Source organism: Acanthochromis polyacanthus, chromosome 22 (genome assembly GCF_021347895.1).
Source record: "Acanthochromis polyacanthus isolate Apoly-LR-REF ecotype Palm Island chromosome 22, KAUST_Apoly_ChrSc, whole genome shotgun sequence".
Lineage (NCBI taxonomy): Eukaryota > Metazoa > Chordata > Actinopteri > Pomacentridae > Acanthochromis > Acanthochromis polyacanthus.
This window is the reverse complement of record NC_067134.1, coordinates 17025415-17039355: the sequence shown is the minus strand read 5'-3', so window position 1 is coordinate 17039355 and position 13941 is coordinate 17025415. Positions and strand designations below refer to the sequence as shown.

General features: G+C 40.6%; 1 protein-coding gene across 3 annotated transcripts in view; it reads right to left on the bottom strand.

Moving 5' to 3' along the window:
- The window catches only part of LOC110961821 (neural cell adhesion molecule 2), a 361000-nt gene that overhangs the window by 48435 nt on the left and 298624 nt on the right, over positions 1 to 13941 (bottom strand). For all 3 annotated transcript variants that reach the window (XM_051943455.1, XM_051943453.1, XM_051943454.1), the window contains exon 8: positions 7293 to 7438. In XM_051943455.1, coding sequence (XP_051799415.1) covers positions 7293 to 7438 — 146 coding nt within the window. The remainder of the gene's footprint in view (positions 1 to 7292; positions 7439 to 13941) is intronic.

Below are 13941 nucleotides of genomic sequence, written 5' to 3'. Positions count from 1 at the left end.
ATCTGAAGGTCACAGATGAAATTTAAAATCATTTCAACCCAAGTCCTCTTCCGTCTTCTTTTTTATTCTTAAGGTAATTTGCTTCCTTTTCATGCAAACAAATGAAGTCCAGTAATTGTGTTATTTCAGATGATTTATGATCATGAAGCCAAATCAGACGAAGCCATGAACAGAGGCTACGTATGTTTGCCTCACTGTCTCTACCTCATATAAATATGTCATGAAGGAGTTGGTTGACATTTGTCATGTGCAGACGAAACACTGTCATGAATAAGAAACACAGTTTTAGTTGAGTTCTTATTATTCATTGAGTCTCAGAGTGCTGTAGGCTGTTATTATCATAAGTACCCACCAAAAGGCAAATGGCACATTATGGCGGCAATCTGTCCTGGGCTCTCCAAGCCTTCGCGAACACAAAGATCCAGCAGGAGCAGCAGCAGATCATGATGCCACTGTCACTGTTAACTCATGCTGAAATGGACCCGATTACAAAATGCTTGTGTGCATCAAGAAAATAAAGCAGAAGGGATGGATTTCTTGGACACGATCATAGAGTTATTAGAGGGGGAAAATTGTATTATTACATTACTGAGCTTCGTGACAATAAAAAATACATTTAAAAAAGTACAACGCCTTTTCCACATTGCTGCTTTCTAATTAGCCAAGTCAACTTAAACAAACTGGTTTTATTAGAGTAAAAACAGAAGCTCAAGGCCTGGAAGTTAATGCAGGATTGCACTCAAATTAATGTTGCTTGTAAAGGAATTAGTAAAAATAGAGCTGAGGATGAGAGTCAAATCCTGACCCGATGACACGTAATTAACAGGTTTAAAATGCATGCTATGTTTGAACAAATCACCAAAATTGCCACATTTATTCAAGACTGAAGCTGTATAAACTAATGGAATTGTGTGATTTTAGATGTGTCCAGTTGTCCATTAACATATCATGTGTGACATTCCGCTCCCTCAAACAAATGAACCAAATGTGAAGTACTGTAATACTATAACAGGGGTGTTCCTAAAGTCTGGACACATAGGCAATTTCATTAACTCTATTTTTTTTGTCCTCCACATATTAAATATGGCTTTGTCGAAAGAAGAAAGAGTTGAACTGGCACTTCTGAGTGGACGTGAAGGATGGACATATCGAAAGATAGGGTTAGGGTTGCCCTTCTTATTTAACAAAAAGCAGTGGTCCCCAACCCCCTGCCACGGACTGGTACCGGTCCATGGGTCAATTGGTACCGGGCCGCACAGAAAATATGCATAACTTACATTATTTCCGTATTATTTATTATCTGATTCTGAACGATGCTTTATTTTTTAAAATGAAAATTAATTCTCTCCTCCACATCTGTCTGTGACTCACTGATGTACAGTTATCGCATTTCATCAGTGAAATGACATTTGCGTTTCGGCATTTTCTTTCTGTTCGAGTGTTCTCTCGCAGTGTGCCTACCTGCCTGTCAGCCTGCGAGTGAGTGTGAAACGTGGAGCGCCTCTGTACTGATTTGTGAATGAATGAATACATGTTCCGGGGTTCGGCTCACACTCCACCTCTCAGAGCGTGTTTCCAAAGGAACCATTCAACGTGAATGATAAATACACTGGTCTGTGATGCGCTCAAGCTAGGCAAGATCAAAAACCCGGACATTTGAAGGACTTTATAAATGCCGACCGGACAGTGTCTCAAAAGAGGACATGTCCGGGCAAAAGATTACGTGTGGTCACCCGAGGGTATCATTTTATATTGTGGTATTTATCCGCCACACCTTACAACCCGGTCCGTGAATATATTTTCTGACATTAAACCGGTCCGTAGCGCAAGAAAGTTTGGGGACCACTGTGTCAAAGTATAGAAATTGAAATAGAAATTGTCGTCTAGAACAACTTCGTTCTCATTTAACTGTCCAAAGTTCATGTGAACACTTGCAAAAATACAGTACAAACAGAGAGTAATAGAGAGGCATTTTGTTCCACTCCTCTTTGACGACAGTTTCCAGAATTTGGAGGTTTTCCACAGATTCTTGATGGGATTTCTGTTTTTTTTTTTTTTTTTTGACTTCATGTTTCAGATCATTGTCCTGCTGGAAGATCTAGCACTTTCTGATGTTTTCTCGCACAACTTTCTTTGGACAAGGTTTACTCGGACGTTTTGTCTTTGTCCAGGTGGGCTTTTGTGAGCTTGTCTTGAAGAGATTATGTCCTCTTTGGTTGTGTCTTGGTGCAGAATCTGCCTGGAGATGCTGGTAGCAACATTTAACGAAGGAACGTGGCAGAGATATGTGACGATCGCCGTTGGTTTGTCCGTCTATTTGTCTGTCTGTAACATTACTCAAAAATGGAATGATGGATTTGGATGAAACTTTCAGGACCAAGTGATTAGATTTTGGCCATAATGCAGGTTATAGTCTGGATCCACTGATTTGTTAAAGATTTCTTTACCATTGCGAGACAGCTGCTGTAACTATGAGTGCTTTTCTTGTTATTGATATGATCATTCTCTTCTGCTCGTTGACCTCAACAGAATTCTGTCTATGCTGCTGATTTCTTGCAAGATGTCCATATATGCATATTTGCACATAAGTCTGCATGTGTCTTTCTACTTGTATATTAGCACATGTAAGTCTGTGCATTTGTGTGCACCTTCTGTACACCTCCTTTATAGATTTCCCAGTAAATCAATGCACATCCAGCCCCTTCTAATGCCCTCCTGTCACCGCCTCTGCTAATACTCATTATGTGTCTAAGCCTCATAAGCCTCGGCTGTGAAGCCCCCTCTTCTGAATCACACTCTCTTTATGCTGTCGCTCGCAGACCGCTCCACCATTATCCTGTTTAGAATGGCTTATCTTTGCTCTTATCGTCTCAATACTATCAACCAATGAGGTGGAGCGGCGTTTAAAAGGCTCCGTCCTGCTCTCTTTGTGCTACCATTGCAGACTTTGCTTGTTTGCCTCGCCATCTGAGGTCAATGGGATTGGGAGAGTGCGTGTTGAATAGGAATACTGAGGACGGGGAAGGGGGGGGGGATGAAACGGGGAGGGAGGCGAATGAGAGGAAATCTTCCAGGAGGGAGCTTCTGAGTCAGGAAATTACTCGCTAACACCCCTCCACCTCCTCACAGCTCCCCCCGAACCTCCGCCAAGTGACAGGGTTTGCGTCTGGAGACGAACTCGCCCCAAGAGCAGCTTGATATGCAGCTCAGTGGAATGACAAGGCGAGAGCACAATGGACACATGCATGTAGCTGCCAGTTTGCTGTAGATACTGTACGCACATGAGCAGTAATCAACATGAAAGTACAGACATACAAAGAAATTAAATGAGGGAAGTGAAGAACATGCGAAATCTTCCCAATCTGATCTGTAACATCTGAAAAGCGAGTTAAATCTCAACTGCGGCATCTCAAACGGATCCTGCGGACTGTTTCTACGTTAATTCAGCCCAACTGTCAAGAACTGTCTGACATCAAAAAATGTCACCTGTAAATGTCAGCGAGGCTGGAAACAGCAGCTTGTCTTATTCTGGCACAGTGTATAGTTTCATCTAGCAGTCAAGTGTTCATACTTGCATCGCTGGTATGATTACTGCACCACCTTAACCTCACGACCATGACAAAATTACATTTAATAATGGCTTTCTGGTTTAAGTAAATGGAGGCAATCAAGCGGGCGGATGCAGGTAACAACAGTGGGCCCTTGGCTTTTATCGACATTCGACTACATTTTGCCGCAACCAGGTATCAGATGGTGAGAAAAACAATCATCTCAACAGGCGGGAGCACGGTCTTTGAAAGGTTTAATTTTGAAATCTTTTGAATTTGTGCGCATGGACTCCCGAGACTTCTGCAAAGCAGAAGGTTACAAAGTTCTTCCAAAGTTGAACTCTTTTGAAAAACTGTAATTCAGAGTTTAACTCTATTGAATCACATAATCTAACAGCCATCTAAGGAAGGACTTTTAACGTCAGCAGCTCTTTCGGCTCAGATGTTTCGCATGAATTCAAGAGCAGGCTGCTAACCTTGCTCCAAAGCGAAACAATACCGGAGCAGCGAAACAATCCCCAGACTCAAATCCTACCTCGGTTCAGAATTAAATTCCAGGGACTGCATCGCATTTATGTTCTCGTACTAAGGGTCACAGTGTTAGCTGACAAAGAAAGAGAAGAAGGGAAGCAACATTATGTCGTGAGTGAAACTCAGCCTTTTGAAGCTTAACAATGGGAGATGAGTGTGTGCAGCCTGGATATGCAGATTGGAGCGCAAATTGAGAGAGGAACATCCTGTCTTAAACCCAAATGACTGCCGCCATCCATCACGCCTCGTGCTGCACAAGTCGTGTTTGTCTTTGCGTATGTTTAGGTGTGTTGCTTTGCACTACACATTTCCATAATTGCATTTGCTGTGGGAAGAGAAGCACTTACTCTCATTTTCGGCTGTGATTTATCAACCCGAGCGATTCGAGCCAATGCACACATTCATTTATCTCTGCGGTGACCTTTTTCCCCAGCAAAAGAACGGCTGCCATCTTTGTTTTTTTTTTCTGCCTCTGCGAAAGCCTCAGACCTCTGATGGAAGCGCATGCGGTTTTTGACATTGATGGCATGTCGTTCGAGAATAATTACTTTTCCAAGAAAAAGCCTGTGCACCTCATTCGATTTCTGATTCGGGAGGCTGTTATTTTGGACAAAGTGAATAATGGATGTGGAGGGAAAACATAAAAAATAGCTGCTTTGTGTCTCTTAAGCTGGATTACACAAAATGTTAGTCAGAGCGAGGCACCAAAAAAACAGAGTAAACGAAAAGTATTAGCCCTGAAAAGTTCAAGGTTCTTGCTGCTTCTGTGTGCTGAGAGTGAATCGAAGTTCAAGTGTGTGCTGATTTCCCTGGAGATAATAATCTCAGCAAAGTGAGAGTGCAAGGTGAATATATTGTTTGAGGGCAGCCATCTTTGAGGCTTCATGCATCAGTTATAGCGCGGAAAAACACTGTGTTGTCAGAGTGAAAGAAAAGGATCTATCACTGTTGAATGTAAATACTATTAGGCTCCGAACATCTCTGTCAGCACTAAATGACTGTGACTGTAGCATTTCATGTCATGCCAGATGGGAATGATTAGGTCCGTTTTTATCTTTATGAGGACGTATAGAAGTAATTACCTGCTAATGTTGCTTTTAGTCGTCAACCGGAATAAGCTGAAAGAGTCTATTTTTCTCTTTAAATAACAGAAAGTGGCTTTTTAATGTAACCATGAGAACTTATATTGTTGCTGCATGAAAGCCTTAAAAAGCCAATTTTTTCCAGCTGTGAGCGACTCGTGAGTAATTTGAGGACACCTTTGATTCATAAAAACCTTTCAAAAACTCATTAGCGAAACTCCGCGACAACCGGTCGAACACCAGCGCTGCATTACCGGGTTGGCATTTGGTTTTCCCTCGAGTAATCGCACTAACTTCGCATTTAAAGGCACATTTTAAACGACACAGAAAGAAACCCCAACGCAAATACAGATTTGCGCATGTGGATGGCATCTCTTTCTTATTTTCTTGATCAAATGTTGGTGAACGGAGCGAGTGCAGTGCGACGTCGAAGCATTTTTGATTCAACGCCTCTGACTGGCTTTTTCCCATAGCAACTGTGCCCGAGGCTCCCGGGTGTCTGAGCCATCTGCTGTGCCAAAATGACAGACAAAATGTGATTTCTCTGAAACAAAGCCGGAATAATTGGTGTTCATGACATGCAATAAAAACGGGGGGGGGGGGGGGGGGGAGATATAATACTTGTGCACCAGCAGCTCTTCCCACTTTAAATCTCAGTATGACACAATTAATACACATAATTAAAACACAGTTTGTTTTTGTCTTTGACCTCTCACATTTTGGCAATGGTGTTGCTCCAGCACAGTTCCTCTTGATGAATGTGACTGTTCGCTGGTGGAAAAGAGGCGTTTAATTCAGAAAACAATCAAATCAACTCCCTGAAAAACCCAGAAGGAGATACATCTCAGTGACATCTGTCTATGTACATATGCACACTGGCATCTTCCTGTCCGTATACGGTTAAGCCAAATTCTGATTTATAGTGAATTTTTAATGGTTCAGTAGGTTTATTCTGGTTGGAAATGACATAAACACAAGGCAATAGGGCATTTTCAAGACACTAGTGATGAATTAGAAGAAGATCTTTACTAAAAACGCCCAAATATTATTCTCAGTCATCAACAGTTAACCTGTATTTCTTGATCTCCAGGTCTGTAAGGTTGGAAGGCTTTCCTCGCCACAACTCTGGTCTTCAGTTCCTCCACAGATTCTGGATGGGGTTCAGGTCTGCACTCCAAAATGTCCGTGCTGTTGTTGCTTTACTATTTCTCAACCACTTTTGCTGTACCTTTTAGATCATTGTCTTACTGGAAGCTCCAATGTTGCCCAAAGACAACTTTTTCTACTGATTGCCTGATGTTTTCCTTTTGAACCTTGAGGTCATCCACTGTTCTCATTATGGTGTTTGTTTGTACAGTTTTGGCTGGGCCGTTGGCTAAAAACACACCCAAAACATTATAATGCCACCACCATGCTTGGCCGTGGGGATGGCGTTCTTGGGGTTCAAAGCTTCTCCTTTCTTTCTCCAAATGAAGGCCACGTCCCTGTTTCCAAACACCTCCATTTTCATGACCAAAAGTGAGTGAGCTTTTTTTTTGTCTCCGTCATTGAGAAGTGGAGTCCTCCTTGGTTGGCGTCCATGGAGACCAGAGATGTTGGTACCTGAACTGCTCAGATTCATCAGGATGATCTTGGTGGTAACCATTCTAACTAGTCGAGTGTGGAACTGCTTGTACTTTTTGGTTCTGCTTTCCACTGTGGCTACTGGAACATGCAAAGCAAGTTGAGGGGGCACTTTGGTTTTCGCTGTAACTTCCAGTTGAAACTACAAATCTGCTGCATCAACTAATCTCAGGTTCAAATGCATTAGAACACTCGAAAACATGGTAGAAGATACCAGGACCATCTGAAACACGACACACTGCAATTTCTGAAATATGTGCGACAACTTCAAAAGGTACGAATAATTTTGGATGTTTCGTACCATCTTTTGTCACTTTTGCCACTTCCTGCCAAAGGAAACCCATTAGTCAAATAAAAGTCCATGATAAATCAAACTGAACAATTCTGGGTGTGAATTTTCCATGCATCCTTCCTAACTTATGTCCTATTTGTCCAACACTGCTACCCATGCTCTGTGATGATGCACACAAACACACACCAGCCAGATGGACTTTCTGGCAGCCTCTACCTTGTCTCCGTCCACGAAGGCCTGGCCGTCGCTGGCTCTCCTCCAGGAAATGTCGGGCAGCGGCTCGCCCTCAGCCACACAGGAGATCATGGCGGCGCTGCCCTCCACGGCCGTCACGTTTTTCAGCTGGGTGATGTGGGGCTGGACTGGAGGCCACGGAGGACGAGCGGAGGGGGAAGTAAATAAGAGAACAAAGTTAGAAAGAATAGACTGGAAGGCCGGAGGATGCGATGTGAGGGAGGGTGAGGAGGGGAGAAACTGTCAACTCATAAGAGGGGAGGAGATGAAGGCTATACCGTGGGGTTTAAACACCGAGCTGATGCATGACTTTGGTACTGACAGTATAGGCCAAGATCATTTATAAACTGGAGGTTCGATAGCGGAACGGCCTCTGGCTTATTTTCAGCAGATTCCTTGGCAAAACTCACTTTGCTAAAGTTTTAAAGTGCAAAAACTCCTCTTCCGCCTATTTGTTTTAAATAAACATAGATTTTTGTCCGGAAGGATGCCTCTCCAGCACCGTGTGAATTGCTTTTGGTGCGCAGCGACACCGCGATAAGTGCTGAGAAGCGAGCCTTTGGGGGCCGGTCCCTGCTCTCCGCCTCTTGATAAGATGCTCTAAGCAAGCCCTGAAACCTGATGCATGTCAAGGCCACAGAGGACGTCACATGAATCATGGATTACTGCTTTTTTTTCCCCTCCACACACACAGACATGCTGCACTTAAGTCCTTAACAGGGTGCTTGCAAAGTAGCGTGGCATAAAATCCAAAAGGAAAAGGGAAGTGGAAAATGGTGACGACTGTACTGAAGGCTTTTAACGATACTCGGGGGGAACCTCGCCAATGTTTGGCAATTTCACATGGCCTCAGCCTCGGGGTGGAGGACTGATCACTGGGGATTTTGGGAGCTTGTCAAAACACAAACATATACACAACTACACACATACAAATCCTGCAAGACCCTTAGAAAACAGATCAATGCTCTAAGAATGGGGCTGAATGAACCTTTATATGCCAAGATGTGCTAGTTAGTTTGTCTAAACTGAACCCAACCTCAACTCCAATCCAAAAGGATAATTTTCGATTCTTGAAACAGTTTTATTCTAAAAATGTTCATAGCTTATGATAACATTGAACCCACTGAAGCTTACTGTCATCGGGAAGCAAAAAGACAATACTCTAAAGAAGTGAATATCAGCTCCAAATGTCTCCAAGTTGGGTATTTAACCTTATGTAAAATGAAAAAGTAATAGTTTAAAAGCAATACAATAACAACACAGGCCACAAAGTTGGAAGTAAATGCAACAGAAGTCACTGCACCTTTCATTACTGAGATTTTTTCCAATACTTCAAATGCCTGATTGGAAATCACAGCTGTGCTCAGTTTAGTTTCAGAAACCTCAAGTGTTTTCACTTTTGATACCTTGAATTTCCACTTTTGGGGCCTGAATTTAGAACACAATCTTCAAATATTATTTGTTTCTGACCTACAAGAGGAAATATCCTACTTGTCAACTTAAAACACGGCAGGTTTAACGTAACATTTTCCTTATCATACAGAGAAAAACTGAACTAATTCAGATGCAATGTTTCTTTTTATCATCCGATATTGGTATTAAAATGAACTATGTCCAATAAGTAAGAAGAGGTTGCTGTGTAGTTGGAGCACGCTGTTAATTTTCTGCCGAAAAAGAACATTCTGTGGACACAAATTTGAATTGGAGTGAAGAGAGACGGCAAAGAGCAAGTGAAGGCTACTCAGCTATGTCTGAATATGCGATGTACAAATGTAAAAAGAGGATCACGGTCAAATATCAATGGGCCACTGGGGTTATAGAGACATTTCATGTCGGTAGTGAGCTGGAAGTCAAGTAGCTGCAGATAAAGCATGAATTAAACACCTGACACCAATCAGCTCAACTTGTCGCTCACTGTACAGAAAAAACTGTGTAAACTGTGATAGATAACCAGGGATTTGTTAGTGTAGCCACTGTTTTAATGTTTAAAATGGAATGTGAAGATCTGTCATTCAATTGTTCCGAGTAAAAATCCAGAATGCTGCTGCTGGAGTCTTCACAAACACCATTAAACTGGACCATACTACAATAGTCCTCAGATCACTACACTGGCTTCCTGTTAGTCAAAGAGTTCAACATACGACTCTTGGTCTCCAAAGCACTGAATGGTCTTGGACCAAAATGTATCCTGGACTTATTAGCTCCATATGAAGCATCCAGAGCCCTCAGGTCACCAGGAACAGGTTTACTGTGTGTTCCCAGAACCAGAACCAAGACTAGAGAAGCAGCATCCATCTATTATGCTCCTCACCTTTGGAAGAAACTTCCTGAACACCTGAAGTCTGCTCAAACTGTCGGCTCTTTCAAATCTGTCCTGATAACCATACCGTTTACTGCAGCTTCCTCTCAGATGCTCAATCTATATTCTTGTCTTTTAATGCACTTTTCTGATCTTAATGTCTACTTTTATGTTTGTTTCTATGATTTTAATGCATGTCTACCTTTAAATAATTTTTCTCAGTGTATTTATTTGCCATTGGAAAGCACCTTGAATTGATGTGTATGAATTGGGCTATGCAAGCTTTAAAAAGAACATTTCAGACATCCACAAGAACACTCTTCCATGACAAATTAAGTCACCTTTTCTATTCATATGTACAGTATGGGGTTTCACATGACAGATACAACTGAACTGTGACCAGTTTTGATGCTGTCTAGTTTCATTTGGAGTGTCTTCGATTCCACTAATTTCAAGATATCCATGCTGTCCTTTTAGGATATCTGGGCTGCACTTTAGCCATTCAGCTAGAAGATCCCAAGGTTTGTGTCCCGGCCTTCCCAGGATCTTTCTGCATGTTCTAGCTGTGAATACATGGGTTTTCTGTCTTCCACACTCCAGAAACATGCTGTGGTTAATGGATGATTCTAAATTGTCCATAGGTGTAAGTGGGATTGTTTTTCTCTATATGTATTGCCGTGTTCTACCCTGTCCAGGATGTGCCCTGACTTTACCCTAAGTTAGCTCACTGGAAAAAATGCCCCTCTCAAAACAAGAAAAAAAAAAAGTATTTCAAAGAATTTTTACTTTGAAATAAGTGAAAAAATCCGCCAATAGAACAAGTGAAAAATGACTTGGTAAGATTTCTTGAAACAAGATATGATATTTAGAACACTTAAAATTAGCTGGGAAAACTTATTTTAAGCTATATTTTACCAGGATTTTCAAGATTAGGCGTCTTAACCCTCCTGTTGTCCTCATCTATGGCACCAAAAATATTGTTTCCTTGTCTGAAAAAATCCAAAAATGCAGCAAAAAAATTCGCCCAAATTTATAAAAATGCAGCAAAATCTTGAGGATGAAAGTCCCTTAAAAGTTTCCCTTAAAAATAGTATGAAAAAAAATCCCCAAATTTGGCAAGAAATAAAAATTTAAAAAATAAAAAAAACATGAAAATTGTAAATATTTAAAAAAAATGAATAAAAATCTCCCCCCTAAAAATCCTAAAAATATCTAGAGTGATTACATATTTATCAATAAAATTTCTAATATTTTCTTTAAGAAAATTCAGAAAAAAAAGATGTTTTATTCCTGAATGTTCTTAAAGAAACATTTCTTTTTAACATTTCTTTTTTCCCCATTAAAAAATGTTTAAAAAAAATTCCCCAAACATTTTGAAAATATGTAAGTTTCCACTGTGAAAATCAAAATTTTTTCCCCACATTTTCAAACTTTAAAACGGGTCAATTTGAGGAGGTAAACAAGATCATTTCAAGATTGTTTGACTTAGCAAGACACAGTGTAATTACGGCTTGTCAAAATAAGGTTGGGATTATCTATTATTCAATTGCAGATTGTACAAATCTGTTGAATGTTACTGTCAAAAAATTCCTCCTTTAACAATAATTACAGGTCTCCTACAGTAATGTAAGCAACTACTGGAATGACTCATTTAGCCGATGACCGACTCCGAAAATCTTGTTTTGCTAAAACAAGTCAAACCGATTTCCGACACCACGCAGATAATTTCACTTGTTTCGAAAACAAATCAGCTTTACTTCAAAAGTCCTTCAGGATAAAGTGTCCCTGTTCAACAATCTGCTTGATTTGGTTTTGTGTGGAGACAAAAGGAAGCTGCGGCGAGAACGACTGAAATTATCTCAACATCCTGAAAGAAGTTTCTCTTGCCATAAAGCCTCATAATGAGACTAAATGACTTGTTAAGATGATTTCTGCAGAGAGGAAGACGCGAGGAGCACTTCAGAGACTCGTCCACGCCTGTTAAGCCTTCTGACGGCTTTTTGTGGCAGAAATACATGTATGCAGACGAGCAGAAATACTACCTCAGATAAAAGCAGCCAGACCGGTCTGAACCAGTTCTTCATCATCGCCTTATCTGCGGCTGTTTTTGCCCCAGATGCCCTTCATCATACAACTATTAAATGGAAAACGTCTCATTGATCAAATATGGTGCAAAAACCACTCTGCAGGGAGCATTATTAATAACGCATTATCTAAAACATTTCAACTCCAAATGAAAACGAACTGAGAAGCATTTATGTGCCGGATGATAAAAATCCAGAATTAATTTGACCTTCCAGGTTCGGGGGTATTTTTACTAGGTGCAGTTTATTCTTTTCACTTTCATTTGTGACTTTAAATGAACTTCATTAAGTTTCTCTTTAACCCCGTATAATTAAAAACAGGGGTGTTTTACTCCAGCATTTGTTAATAGCTATAATTACACTTTATTATATCAATTATACATATTATCATAATTATACTTGTAAATGTGAGATTGAGCCACCTCACAGTGTCAGTCCTGACGGGAAAAAAAACAGCCTCAATCAGAGTCTGAACCTGTGAAAAAGCCATTAATGTGTCAGAAAGTTGACATAAATATACAGCTTGACTCATTGTTGCCAAGGAAGGGTGTTTACATTGACATTTCTTAGCGGCTTGCACACAGTTAATGCAGTAAAAAGCCCCGTTCTGCAGCTAAACTGTGTTTCCACCCCGTCAATAGTAATATTTGACATTACATAAAGCTCTTATCCCTCCCACTGACAGGTATCAGAAAGCAAACCACGGCACCGACTCGATCTGATAATGATAATGTGTGCATTTGTTGTTTTCTCTTGTGCAGACCCACAAAGCAAATGTCAGCGCAGATTCCCTCTCTTACAACTACAAAGTTTAAAGGGTTGAACAGAGAAAATCCAGCGTCAGACGCTGTTCCGTGATGCTAAACAGCGCATCGGCAGGCTGTGATTGAGTTCACTTCATTGCTGGAGTTATTTTCTGGCAAAAAAAGAATGATGTCACTTGCTGTTCTTGCTTCATTCTGCTTGCGTTTTCCATAAAGAGCAAAGAAACGTATTGAATTATGCTACCATTCAACAGAAAGAGGAACTTTTGGAGAGAGGACAATGCTATGAAGTGTTCAAACTACAGTATGAAAAACCCATTTAAGACGCTGCTGCATTTCACACCTTGCTGACAATAGATCTAAAAAATGCAAACTGCGGCGAGCTGCAGAGGAGTCGAAAGATGACCACTTCTTCTATCACAAATTCTTTTATTGCCTGCTGATTTTTTGCCAGAAAAGTGGAGCTCTTTTACCAAAACCTGACATTTACTGGTGATGATTCAGATCAACAATTCTCCGCTATCAAACTGTATTGTTGACAAGCAAGAACGCTCAAATGCTTTGAGAGAACTGCTAATATTAGCATGCTAACATGCTCAGAGTCCATGCAGAGGATGAATGAAGCCACCATATCACCCGCTGGTTTGTCGACAAAAGCTGCCACTACTTCATCCGTTGACTATTTTACCAATTAATCTGAGCAGTTAATTTTCATTAAGTTTCAATTTAAGCCCTTTACAAAGTGAAAAACTTACCATGCGGTGGATATTTTATAAGGACAGGCAAGCTAAAGCAACCGATTTTCTCCTTTTTGTGTTACAAGCATTTTGGCAGGCACTATTTCCATTTTTAAAACCTGGTTATGACAAGTGAAAGGTGGATCTGATTGACGAATAAGTTGCCTATGTACAGGCGTCTGTAGCAGGGGTGTAAAACAAGGGGCCCGTGGGCCAAAACCAGCCCCCCACACGGTCCAATCCGGCCCACGGGATGACTTAGTAAAGTCTAAACATTACAGAGCAGACATTAACGGCAAATTTTAAATTTGTAAACAAGTTTCTCTTGATTATAAAGTAAAATACTACATCTCATTGATGTTTTGTTGTTTTGTGTCCTGTCTTTGTAATATTTTGTGTCTCATTTTTGTAATAGCTTGTCCTGTTTTTCTTGTTTTGTTGACTTTTTGTCTGACTTTTGTCGTTTGTTTCTCGTTTTTATCGTGTTTCCTTTTGTCTTTCTCAAGTCTTTTGTGTTTCGCTTCACTCATTGTTTAGTGTATGATTTTTGTTGCTCTGTGTTTTTTTGTTGTGCTTGCGCTGTTTGTTTTTTGTTGTCTTGCTTTACGCTTTTGTCATTTTTTTGTCTCGTTTGTGTCATTTGATAAACTAAAAATGCTAGCCTGACGTTAGCACTAGAGTGAAAGTTTAGAGATCACCAAAGTCATAAATGGCTGCACAAAACTTCAAGGAAATCCACTGAATATT